The 13,759-nt window shown below is 43.0% G+C and overlaps 1 protein-coding gene across 1 annotated transcript; it reads left to right on the forward strand.

The window, feature by feature from the left end:
• Positions 1-1,439: 1,439 nt before the first annotated feature.
• On the forward strand, positions 1,440-13,275 carry AP1S3 (adaptor related protein complex 1 subunit sigma 3). The gene is made up of 6 exons (XM_025200412.1): positions 1,440-1,971; positions 5,116-5,273; positions 6,427-6,605; positions 9,599-9,707; positions 10,581-10,718; positions 12,803-13,275. The coding sequence occupies exons 1-6, from the start codon at positions 1,818-1,820 to the stop codon at positions 12,836-12,838; spliced, it is 774 nt and encodes a 257-aa protein (XP_025056197.1). The 5' UTR covers positions 1,440-1,817; the 3' UTR covers positions 12,839-13,275.
• Positions 13,276-13,759: the final 484 nt, after the last annotated feature.

The following is a 13,759-nucleotide window of genomic DNA, read 5'->3' on the forward strand; positions in this document are numbered from 1 at the left end:
TATGAATAAACTTTTTGTTTAAAATCCAGCTGCTGAGAAATTAGGAGTGTTATTTTTTTTAATAGACATTTTGCTGCACTTCTTTTTGTTACATGTGTTTGGTAATGTACTGGACTTCTCTCCATATAGATATTTTAATAAAATACTTAATTGCAATTCTTTAATTCTAATTGTAATGGCAAACCTTATTACCATCCCCAATCCCCTCAGCAGGGATTCAAGCCAGGGGGTAGAGGAATCAAATGAATTATGTGGAGAGGAGTTTGGGATACTGGCTGGGGAGAGGAAGGGTGTTACTGGGGCATGGGTAAAGATGATAGGGTAATTGGAGGGAAAATGACCTGTTAGCCTTGTATTCCCTTCTCCCCTGTGTGCGATCCAGAAATAGGGCCCCCCAACACATAAGAGATTTTGAATTCCTTTCACTGGCTTCCATGTGTGCTGGTATCCTTAGAGATCCTGCTTCTGTTTGTGCGCGGAGCTGAGAGCAGGTATGCTGGCTGCATGCTCCTAATACACAGTGTGAGGGCTAGAGTGAAGAGATGGGAACAGGCAGGCTTGATCCAAGTCATTGCATCTGAGGCAGTGACAGCAAGGAGGAGTGAGGATGAGAATATTGGTGAGATGTGTGAAGCAGTAAATGTCTTGGCTTTTATTTGAAGATGAAGTCTTGTCCATTGGGTCTTTGTTCTCATTTAGCTGAGAATATTGCATTGAGATGAACGGACCACTTCACACTTTTGTTAGCTTTCTGTGCTATAGAAGGATGTGTAGAGCTCCTTCCTTCCATCCACACTGTCTTGGTTATCCTGTCCTAGGGATCCTGGCATAGCAAAACAAATGCTAATGTTTAATCTTGCACAATATTATAGTGAACTACTAGCAGTACTATAGTTAAGGATGAAAAGCTGTTCCTATGTATGATGATTTGAGTCTAAGTGCTCTGAACTTTAAATTCTTTCACATTACATTGAACTTTCTGTGCTGCTTTGGGGGGGAGGGGGAGGTGTGGAGGGGAGGTTAAGTATAGTGCTCCAAGTTTGGCATCATTTGGGCAATAGGTTGCTGAGATGCATCCGGTTCCTTTTTCATAAAGTTAGTGGACTCTATCATTTTTTCTTCACACATCTGAGTCTCCAACATTGGCTTTGATTGTCCCCTCACTGATCTCAGTTATTCAGCATTTATGCCAGCTTGTCCTTAGCACCCCCTGCCTCTGAAGCACAGTAGGTTGGCTCCCTGAATTGGTGCATACTGAAAAGATTGCTCTGTGTGTGCATGCATGCACACTCGTGTAGAAATACTAGGCAAAATTCATTTCCAGCCAGTCTAATTTCATATGGTCTGATTGGTATGGAGATGTATGTTGTGGGCATTCAATTTGACCTATACTTTGATAATGCAAGTCTGAAGCCTACTCTTGGTATGAAAATGGCAATGGTTTAGTGAAAACTGCTTCTATCAGGGATGGGGAGTGTTTTGGGGAGGTGCGGGAATATCATCCAAGTCTAGCGGAACATTCGTAAAGCACTCGCACTATTTTCCTAAAGCACATAACTACACATGAATGCTTGTTGACGGTGAAGGAGTATTGGGGGTAGAAGACTGGGATGAGAATATGATGGGGAATGGGCTAGGGCTGTGGCAAGGGGTAGGGGACTGATTATGAGAAGCAATAAAAGGAGTGGGAAATTTGGAAGAGGAAAGGACTTTGAGGGTGAGTAAGAAGGATGTGGACATGGAAGTGTGTGTAGGTGGTAAAGCAAATAGAGAGCAGGGCCTGACAGTCCTGAACTCTACTTTCCTGTACACATGTTATGGAGGGCATGCTCCTGGAGAGCGGGGGTGGTGTTTCATCCCTTCTCTGTGACCCCACACATAAGGGGGTAGTCTTGAACACAATACAAGATCATGCCTCTGAAAGCCATGATACACCAAATGAAGCAGCACTTCAGAAGGAAAGCCATATAGGTGGGTCCATGCTATGGCTTTGGTGTCCTGGACAAAATGGGGGGAGGGAGAAGGACTGGGAGGACACAATGAGGGACAAAGGGCCTGGCTTGGTGTATGTCTTGGATGTACAAAGGAGGTATGTGACTCTCTAAAAAGCTGGATACCTCTGATATGTACACATATAGTAAACCAGGTATGAGACAGTGTGACCTTTTACTTGTTAATGGATTTCATAATATTAATGGTACATTAATGGACTGGCCGACGCCAACATCTTAAGGGATAGCCAGCACGGGTTTGTTGCGGGTGGGTCTTGCTTGACCAATCTCATTTCCTTCTACGACCAGGTGACCTATCACCTGGACAAGGGAGAAGAGATTGATGTCATATATCTTGACTTCAAAAAAGCCTTCGATCTGGTGTCCCATGATCACCTCTTGGAGAAACTGGCCAATTGTCGCCTTGGGTCCTCCACAATCCGCTGGCTGGAAAATTGGCTCCGGGGTCGGACCCAGAGGGTAGTAATCGATGGAAGTCACTCATCGTGGTGTCCTGTGACCAGTGGGGTCCCCCAAGGCTCTGTCCTTGGACCCATACTGTTCAACATCTTCATTAATGATGTGGACACTGGAGTCAGAAGTGGACTGGCCAAGTTCGCTGATGACACCAAACTTTGGGGCAAAGCATCCACACCAGAAGACAGGCAGGTTATCCAGGCTGACCTGGACAGGCTCAGCAAGTGGGCGGACGAGAATCTGATGATGTTCAACGCCGATAAATGCAAGGTTCTCCACGTTGGGGAAAAAAAACCCGCAGCATCCTTATAGGCTCGGCAGTGCTATGTTGGCTAGCACTATGGAAGAAAGAGACTTGGGGGTCATCATTGACCACAAGATGAACATGAGCCTGCAATGCGATGCGGCGGCTAGTAAAGCGACCAAAACGCTGGCTTGCATCCATAGATGCTTCTCAAGCAAATCCCGGGACGTCATTCTCCCCCTGTACTCGGCCTTAGTGAGGCCGCAGCTGGAGTACTGTGTCCAGTTTTGGGCTCCACAATTCAGAAAGGATGTGGAGAAGCTTGAGAGAGTCCAGAGAAGAGCCACGCGCATGATCAGAGGTCAGGGAAGCAGACCCTACGATGACAGGCTGAGAGCCCTGGGGCTCTTTAGCCTGAAAAAGCGCAGGCTCAGGGGTGATCTGATGGCCACCTACAAGTTTATCAGGGGTGACCACCAGCATCTGGGGGAACGTTTGTTCACCAGAGCGCCCCAAGGGATGACGAGGTCGAATGGTCACAAACTACTACAAGACCGTTTCAGGCTGGACATAAGGAAGAACTTTACTGTCCGAGCCCCCAAGGTCTGGAACAGCCTGCCACCGGAGGTGGTTCAAGCGCCTTCATTGAACACCTTCAAGATGAAACTGGATGCTTATCTTGCTGGGATCCTATGACCCCAGCTGACTTCCTGCCCTTTGGGCGGGGGGCTGGACTCGATGATCTTCCGAGGTCCCTTCCAGCCCTGATGTCTATGAAATCTATAAAGGGGAGGGTGATTTGGAAAAGTTAGGATGCATGTCTTGGGGCATGGAGTTTGTGGGTATGTATTTAATTACTATGACTGTCCTATCCACAACTAGATCATGATTTTTTGACATAGACCATATCTGCAACTTCTCCTACTGCCCCTGTTTGCATCTGCACACTCCCAACCCTTCAGAGTATGACTGTTGCCCCCAAGCTCCTACAACCAGGAGGGGGAGAAACACTTGGAAATCGCAGAGAAGCTATATAGCCTAGTGGAGGGAGCACTGAGCTCTGCAGCTCTATTTCAGCTTTACCACTATCTCACTAAGGGGATTTTGTGGTGAGTCCATTCATTTCTTTGTAATCTTGATGTTAATTGCTTTGAGACATGCTGACAAATAATACTATGTGCATGCTAGGTCTTACTGTCATTATGTAGTGAATAATCACGTGGAATTACAAACCTACATGAGAACAACTGCCTAAATGACAGGCAAACTTCCCAACAAGCACTTCCTGTTTAATTTTCCCCTCTTTCACCCCCCACCCCTCCACTCCAAGGAAATTCTCTTACCAGAAAAATGTTAATGCAGAGGTAGGGCTGCTCTGTGGCGTGCCATGCCCTTCCAGAATGTTCTAGTGACATCTGAAAATGAGGCAGACATCAGGGCAGGGTGGCACCCCGGGAATAACTTGCTCAGAAAGGCTTAAAGCATTAGATGCTTCTGACAAAGTAGGATGTCACTGATGAAAGCTTATGCATCTGTGAACAAGCTACTCATGTGTGCCACGTGCCCTGCTTTCTGCGTGCCTTCAGTCTAAATATTATGAAATGAAGACTTCAGGTATGTTCCAAAACAACTTTAACTCGACTTTCTTTGATCAGCAACTCAGTGGCCCCATAACTCGCATACTTGCGCTTTGCAGGTGGGGCACATGACAATTTAATGTTTTCCTGTTGTGATGACCAAACTAGAGTTTAGGAGAGCTGTACTGAACAGTACAGATACTGAACAGTACTAAACAGGAACATTTCCATGGTCAAAATGCTGAGGAATATGTCCCAGGAATAACCCCACATTTGCTATATTTTACCCCCTGCCCTTCACCCTACTTGACAGCCCACTGGCTCTTGCCCACAGGATTCTACTTAACACTGTACTACCACCTACCATGTTTCAATCTAGAGAGGCTAGTCTGCCATCTCACTGCTGGCAGTCCCCATGGTACCAAGACCCCTACCTGATACTCCCTTCACAGCTCAGCACTGAAATGAGGCATGATGCATCACCAGAAGTATACGCATGCCTCTTCCCTCTGTTTGCTTGCAGAAGGGAAACCCTCCCCTCCTCTCCCCTCATCTCCTTGTATCATAGGCACAGTTTTGTCAAGCTGCTCTTTGAATCAATTCTCCTATGAGTCAGTGCGGTTGTATGTAAAACAGTAAATGTAGCTGGGTGAGCTAATTTTTGGAGGGTGCTGTCAGCTCCAAGGAGGGCAGAGTAAAGGTAACAATCAACAGGTAGATCAGGGTGATTACAGTTGACACAGTATATCTGGACTTGCTGGAGTCTACAAGTGGGACAGGAACAGGGGAAACATCTGGGTCACATTCTGTTCACTTTCCCTTTCAGCATTCACTGTCTGCCATGGTGTGACACAGGATGTTGGGAAAGAAGGACCTGGCAGCTATGTTTTGTCACTGGCCTATGCTTTAACTCTACAATTCAGTTTTTCAGAGGTTTCCAGATCTCTAAACTCAAAAGTCTGGAAGGACACAAGGCAATTCAGGGTAACTTTAATTCTATGTTAATCACAGACAAGAAACTTCATTAAATAGGAGTTGAAAGGTATTCAGCACTTATGGGGATTGGACCCAAACACTGAAAATGCTTGATCTTCATGCTGCAGACAGCGTCCTAGCAAATACTAAAGGCTTTTCACAGGCAGAGCTGCACAGGGCCAGGGCAGGCTGATCTTCACAGTCACAGAACATGCACCTGCATGGAGTAGTTTGGCAGGGGCTTAGACAGTAAGCTTTCCACTTCTTGATCTATAGTTCACACTAAAATTCATATTTTGTAGATAAGGATGTTTACCATGTTTGCTGGAAGACCCTGAGCAAGAGTCAGTTTGTCTCTCAAGCTCCCCTGTTCCACTTTGTATAGATACGTGGTCGAGAGAGAGGGAGGACTCTGTGACCCAGTGGTTAGAGTAGCCATCTGGGAAATCCGACTGGAAATCTCCACTCCAAGTTTGGAAGAGCAAAGACTTAGACCTGATCGTTTGTATTCCAGCTGAGTTCCTTAATAGGTAAGACCCTATGAAGACTGACTGAGGGACCTGAATCTCTTCAGCTTCCGCAAGAGAAGGCTGAGACACAGTCTTGTGGCTGTCTACAAATTCATCGAGGGTGTCAGCAGGGAGTAGGGGACACTGTTTATTAGGGTGTCCCTTGGGGTTACCAGAAATAATGGCCACAAACTGAAGGAGAATAGATTTATCATCTAACATGGATTGTAGGAAGCTTCCCAAACCCAGTTTAATTGAAACTTGTACCTTTTTCTGTTTAAGATAAAATGCAATAAAACCCTTCCACATTTGTGTTTTGACAAATCAACATTTTCATTAAAAAAACTTAAAAAAAAAAATATCCTGACCAGGTGTAATTTGGAATAGTCTTTAACAACTCTGGATGAACTAATTGTGCATCTGATTGAACCGTCACTTGCTTACTGGAGGAATGAGTTTTACTAGGGAAGACTTTTAGGTGAGTACAGTATAGAAGAAGTACTTGAAAGCTTAGGTGCCTTATGCCTGGTAGCAATGAATGGTTTTTTGTTAGTTTCCATATTCTCTATTAGTAGTGATGGCAGGTGAAGCACCATTCAGTGGGAAATTATGTATGAACTGGCATTACTGTGTTTTTTTTCTATTTACTCTAGATACACTTTATACTGCTGTTCAGCCGACAAGGGAAGCTAAGACTTCAGAAGTGGTATGCTACACTACCTGACAAAGAGAAGAAAAAGATCATACGGGAAATTGTTCAGATTATTCTGGCTCGCAATCAAAAGATGAGCAGTTTTGTTGACTGGAAAGACCTGAAGCTTGTTTACAAAAGGTGTGAGTAGTTTTATAAGAATAGATATAAACACACATTTACATTAATGTTGTAAACACTGTTAGGAGGCAGCACAAGAGAAACAGTTGATGGCAGGAATTTTTAAAAATGCTTCAGTTAAGAACCTAAAACTAGGAACAAGACAACTTGATTCTAAATAAACTAAAGCAACCTGCCTTTCCCTAGTGGAGAAGCTGATAAGGTGAAATGCAGTTGGGGAAAAAAATACTTTCATTTACCATAGAGGAAAAAGGGTAGTAAAATCTTGAATTAAGTTTTCACACTTGAGTTAGACACAGAGTCTCCTCCTGTAATTTAATCTTCTTAATTAAAAGGTATCCTTATTTAGAAGCACCCTATGCTTTGTCAGTGTTTATTCGAGGCTATCCATGGTATACTGAGAAGCCTCTTGCATTCTGCCAAATTGTCTTTGAAGCATTTACCAACCTGAAACTTGTTTCTTGTGTCTTCCTAGTTAGTTGCCTGATTATCAATTCCTGCTTAGTCACTATAGAGAAAAGAAAGCTTTAACTCAGTAGGCCACCTGTATCTAGCAAAGCACAAAATATAAGCACATGTTTAAGCATTTTGCTGAAGAGGGATAGACCTAGTTGCATATTGCTCTGAACTGAAGCTCCAACTGTTATGCTGAGATTAATGATCGGTTGGATTGTTTAACCCAGAAGTGGATTAACTAAATATTAAAATTTTCAATAAATAAGATAGTTGATCAGCTTGAGTTAATTTATAATCCATTTTCTCAAGTGCTCACATCATATCCTTTTAAACTTCTAGGAGACTATATTTTCTCAAGTATTATTTTTTATTCCTTTTATTTTTAATAAAAAACATTAAATCATTCCACAGTCTACCAACTTGTAGTCTACAATAGGGTTGTCATAGTATTCATGCAGATGTTATTTACCGTTGGTCTTTTTGGTGGTGTAAGGGCAGCATTCCAATGTAAATGTTTGAGAATGTATTCAGTAAATCTTCCTACCCTCTTTTTCAAAAATGATTATTAATATAATTTTTGTTTAATTTATTTCTAAAGATTACAAAATGCTTACATCTCTAAAGAAGGACTTTTTGTTATCTTTGGTTCCAGTTGCCCATTTGACTTTGGTTTTTGCCTTTGCCTTTGCTTTTCTAATCCACTCCCTACAGGTGCGGGCTATTGCTGTGTACTCCTCTTTGGTGGTAATTTCTGATTTCCATCCCTTATAAGCTTCTCTTTTCAATATAAGGTCCATGTCTTCCCTATTGAGCCAAGGGGGTCTCCCAGCCCTTTTGCTGCCTTTTTTATAAAAAAGAATGGACTTCCTTTGTATTCCAAGGATCACTTCCTTGAGAAATGACCACTCTTTTTGTACTCCCTTCCCCATCAGACCATGGTCCTACAAATCAAGGGTCAAGGATGTCAGAAGGCCTGCTGGCTAGATCTAGCCTGTGAAGTCCTATCATTCAGCCCTCTGTGCCTGCCTGTGAGTCTTAGACTAGACCCACGCTGGACCCATGCACTGTGGATTTTGTGTGCGCTCCCCATGGCACAGTGTCAATTCCAGTGCTGGATCTGGCCCTCCATGCCATGCGCACAAGTGTGGCAAGCAGCACACTGGACCAATCCAGGGCACTCACAGCCCTGTGTGCTGGATCTAGCATGCAGGGCCAGTTTTTGCCTAGTCAGGCCCCCACGGGGTGGCCTCATGCTACTCAACCAGCTCTCTGGGCCTGATGAGTTGGACACTCCTGCTTTAGGCCCATTCCTGAGCTGTTAATCTCTGGCAGGCCTCAGAGGAAGAGTTCTGAGGATGAGCCTAGAACAGTTTAGTGAGCATCTGAGTCTGGAGTGCACCAATGGCCTTGGGCTTTAGTACACCCTCTACCACCCATGTTTCTGGTTACATGCCTCTGCTACAGTGTAGATGGACCCAAAGAGGTCTCCCTACAGGTCCTATGTGAAAAAGAGAAACCTTAACAGTTACTATAGAGAATAGGTATGCACATGCAGGGAAATGAATTGCATTATATCTAACTGTTGTGACTGAGTGCAGAGCAATGCACTGCAATGCACTTTGGGCTTTAGAAACTGTTGACTCTGGATTTAGGACTTGTATACCTTGTTCTAGGAGGGGGGCGGGAATCCACCCTCAGACCTATCGAATGGAAAGGTCATGGTTGTAGGCAAACTTATCGATACACAGTGATAACAGAAAAGAAATAACACAAACAATCAAGCAATTCTATATATCTACCAAATCCTAGGGCTGTCATCAGAGTCAAAGTACATCTGACCAGGATGCAGTCTTACCTCTTAGACTCTCTCTTGGATGTCAGCAGCCTGGCAGTGGGATGCTGAAGCCTACACCCCTCCCCTCCCCTCCTCCCGTGGTGTGGATGAGATGAACTGGTGGTGTGCCCTCTGTCCATGGTGGCCTCAGGGACCCCACTTGGGGAGGAGGAGGAGGAGGAAGAGGGATGGGGAGGAACCCTTTGCTGCTTCAAAGTCCTTCTTTTGTATTGTCCTTCCTTCCTGATGACTCTTGATCTGTGGCTGTTGCTGGTTGGTCTTTCTGTGTTTGTTACACGTCCATGTAACTCATCAGGTGCATATATGCTAATTTGGACTTTCTGGGCCTTCTAATTTAGTCTGTTCCTGCAAAACCAGGACTTGCCCACCCCTGCTCTGGGGTCTTGTTAGCTGGTGCCACCCTCACCTTGTGTTATGGAACAGTGTGGTACATGCCTCCTCTTTCTCAGATTGTATGTATATCTGTTGGCCTTGTGTTAGATAGCCTGTCTGCTTCCAGGGCTGTGCATGAAACCCAGGCTTTTTAGAAATCAGTTTAGAAACTGATGCCCATCTGCCCATCCTAAACCTTTCTAATGCATATACATATACCTGTAAGCCAATTCCCAAAGAACAAACCTCTTAAATATCATTTTCTAAGCCAACATTAATCACTTTCCTATTTTCCCTTCTGTGTTCGTAGGTATGCTAGTTTATATTTTTGCTGTGCAATAGAAGACCGAGATAATGAGCTGCTGGCACTAGAAGTTGTTCATCGTTATGTAGAGCTACTGGATAGGTATTTTGGAAATGTAAGTTTCTTTTTCTTTCTTCAGTTACTCAGGATATGTTGTTCACTTTAGTTCTTTGTCATATAACAAGGAATGCAAATATCTATAGCTGCTCTTGTCCTACCTTTCCATCCGCCTGCTTTCCCCTTTGACTGCATATGTGCCTCCCATGTGAAGTATATCAGCAGGATCAGACAGAAAAATAGTGCCAAGGCTATTATAAGGAGATAGCTTTCCATTATAAGCCCTTCCTCAAAAAAAACCAATTTTGTTTTCTGCAGCTCTTCCCAGAGGTAACATTTAATAGATGTTTGGGGAAAAAAGTGAAAAAAAAAAAAAGAATTTAAAAACAGCATTTTTTTTAATTCTCTCTTGCTGAGTTCTTTTAAATATGACCTGCAGGAGGCCCACTTCTGTGAATATTTTCTATTTGCTCTCTAGTTAAAGGATGATTCAAAAAGTAACTAACCGTTGAGCTATGTTTTACATTGTCTCCTTGTTTTGTCTGTCAGAGATTATAATGTCTTTGGGACAGGGAATGTGTCTTACTCTGTGACACGCACAGTGTGACTACAGTGCTAGACAAGTATTTAAAACATTTGTTATAAATGTTGATTTTTTTTTTTTTTCTTTCTCTCTCTCTTTCCCCCACCTCTCCCCCATCCAATATCTATGTTGTCTGCACAAATGAAGTAATTCTTTCTGTGTGAATGGTGAAAATGTATACCTAGTATTCTGGGGATGAGGGGGTAGTGTAGGGTTTTTGTTTTTTTTTAAATGTTACTCTTTGCTACATGGTGCATATTTCAAATAGGTTTGACAGTGTAACAGCTCTTAGCAATCTGATTCATAATGCTGTAAAATTTTGCCTAAATATGTATTTTGCTCCACCAGGTGTGTGAGCTGGATATTATCTTTAATTTTGAAAAGGCTTATTTTATTCTTGATGAATTTATTCTGGGTGGAGAGATACAAGAGACTTCAAAGAAATCTGCAGTAAAAGCTATAGAAGATTCTGACATGTTACAAGAGGTAAGGCACCAGCAGACAAGATGCATGCTTCAGTTTCACACAGGTTTCTTGTTTGACAGGAGTTTAAAACACAGTAGAAAAACACCTTAGTATTTGATTATTGGGTATCGCACAGTATAGCAATGTATTTGAGAAAGGTGGCAACATTTTGTAACTTTTTTCATTCAACCATACTGCATTCTGTTAACTGGGTATTAAAAATGTATATGCTGCCACTACTTTCTTTGAAATATAGTGGTTATTAATTCATATTTACTAATTATTAGAACCTGTATTAAGACTTTGTTTTATGATGTAAACATTTGTTTGGCACCAAGGTAGATGCCAAAATATCTTTGTCATCTTTTTTTTTTATTCTTTCATCAATAAGGTGACCATAATATTTTTAAGGAAATCTGAGATGCTGTATTCCTTTGCACCCCACAACGTTAGCAGTGCTGCTGCAGTCTGGTGGTGAGGTGGAGCAGCATGGTATGCCAGGCGGGCAGGCACTGCTGGAGCAGGCACCACATCCCGCTCTCATGTACCCAGCCTGCCTCCTGACCAGCAGCTGGAGGTTGGGGGGCAGGCTGCACTGGGCACTTCTCCTCCTGCCCAAGGCAGGGTGGGGAGAGAGCACTCTTGTGAGTGCACGTGGCTCGTGTGTGTGGTGCCTCCTGACCATGGTGCCCTGGCTGGTTGCCCATCCCTCTAAGGCTGGCACTGTAGCAGACAAGTTCACCCTGCCAAATTCTTTTCTTAGTGTTTTTATAGTGGAAAAGGATGCTCTCTCTTGACACTGAGAAGAATTTGGCAGGGTGAGCATGTCTGCTGCACAGTGCTAGCCTTGGGGGTGGGTGACATGGGCAACTGCCCAGGAAACCGTGTTTGGGGGGCACGCATGCATACATGCGAGCAGCCCATGCTCACAGCAGTGCTCTCCCCCAACCCTGCCCTGCCCTGGCTGATCCCTGCCTGAGGCAGGAGCAGTACCCAGTCCAGCCTAGCTCAGGAGCAACTAGACTGGGCAAGTATGGGAGGAAGCAGCAGTGCCTGCCTGCCCACCATGCCTCCCTGCCAGACTGCACCCTGTGACTTCTTCTGCTTGAATTTTTGCCAACCTGCTGGGATAGCCTACAAAATCTGGGACTGTCCTGGACAAACTAGGATGTATGGTCACCCTACCTATATACAATAAAAGCTTTGTTATCTGGCATGAGCGGGGTAAGAGGGGGTGCTGGTTATCTTAAAAATTCCAGTTATCTGACAATTATACTGGCCCTAGCCCACCCTGCCCTATGCAGATCCCTTTCCCCTCCCCTGCAAACTCCAGGCACCTCCTCTTTCAGCAGCGTCACTAACTAGTGTAAACAACAGAAATACTTGATGTGCATGCTGGATAGACTCGGCAAAGTTTCCGGTTGCTAAAGTGAAGATTTGTATTGGGAGATATTGGAAATTCCAGTTAATGGAATATTCTGGTTAGTAAAATGCCAGTTAACACAGCTTTTACTGTACTGATATTAAAATCAGAATACGTATGTGCTGGAAACCTCTATTTTTGTCCATAAATAGACTTTATTGTTGTTCCCATGAGGAGTAAGTATGGGACCTTTCTTTAGAAACCTGCAGGAATCTTTTCATGTAATTTATCCAAGTGAGCCAAGGATAGTAAGAAATGGTGAATGTTATAGAGTGACTCCACTTTCAAGATTACCTTAGTACGAGAGAAATAGTTAAATGAGTTTATTGTGGCCCATGGGTATAGAAATATAAGAAACCTTAGATCAGCAGTGAAATCTATAGACTTTTTTCACTTGTTAAGAGGTAAGGCAGAGGCAAATAATCAGAGAAATACCATAGGAATAAGCTCTTCTTTCTAGCCACCTTTTCTGTGTAGGCTAGTTTTCATTCATGACATATACTAATGGCCAGCTAGATAGGCAAAGAGCAAATTACATGTATAGTGGTTTTTGGATTAGTCCATTAACAGTTGTAATATGTACATCATACCAAAATCCAATCATATTCAACAGGAGCAGAATTAGAGTGACTTTTGGTTGTACTTTATGAATCTGTAACACCTTGATTGCTTTTTCTTGCAGACAATGGAAGAATATATGAACAAACCTGCATTTTAACTTTAAATCCATCTGAAGAGACAGAGATGCTGCATATTACTTGTAAAGTTCAGTTGTTGAAATTTGTTTTCCTAAGTGCCAGATCCTCTGAGAGATACCAAAAAGCAATAACTAAAGGGATTTGCTTGTATAATAGTCAAAATGAAGGTCATCTACAGCAGTGTATGGGTCACAACTGCATACCTGTATTATACTGTATATGAGTTTGTTAAACTGTTATAAAACTTAATCTAGCTACCATCTTCGCCCCCTAGAGTGGAATCCTTGTTTTATGACTTCTGGCTACAAGCTTTTTCACTTGGATATTAAGAAAATACTTGCAACAGATATTTATACTAGTTTTGGTCTACTGCTGACTACACTACACTTTTTGTAGAAATGTTCATTATTTTGAATGTAATGATTGTCCTGGTCTAATAATTTTTCTAAAGACAAAAGTTTTTTGTGGGGTTTGATTTCACAGATTTTCTCTGAAGTTGTTAACCAAAAATTCATCTGCTTCTCATCAGCTCAGACCCTTTCTTACCCCTTTTGATTGAAAATACTGTCCTTTCACTGTTGAAGCCCACTGTTTCTACTTAATTCCATAAAGTTATGTCACTCCTCCTAGCTGCCTTACAATCTTCCATTCCACTGTACTGTTAGAACCCATTTCTCTGATGCTTTGTGCTTTTGGCCCAGTATCATACTTTTCTTTTGAAACTGTGGCCTGAGCTGCTGATCTAACCTTCCTTTTTGTTGGAACTTGGGAGTCCAGGGGAAGGCTGGGGACTAAAATCACCTTAGAAATGTTTGTCTTTAATGAGAGGTTACTCCTAGCAAGAAGGAGGTAGATTCCACCCCTTCCTGGAGTTCCAACTTCCCCTACATCTCAAAGTCCAGGAACAGCTAGACCTCTTAAATCTGTCTGAAATGGGCCAG

Source organism: Alligator sinensis, unplaced genomic scaffold, assembly GCF_000455745.1.
Source record: "Alligator sinensis unplaced genomic scaffold, ASM45574v1 scaffold596_1, whole genome shotgun sequence".
NCBI lineage: Eukaryota > Metazoa > Chordata > Crocodylia > Alligatoridae > Alligator > Alligator sinensis.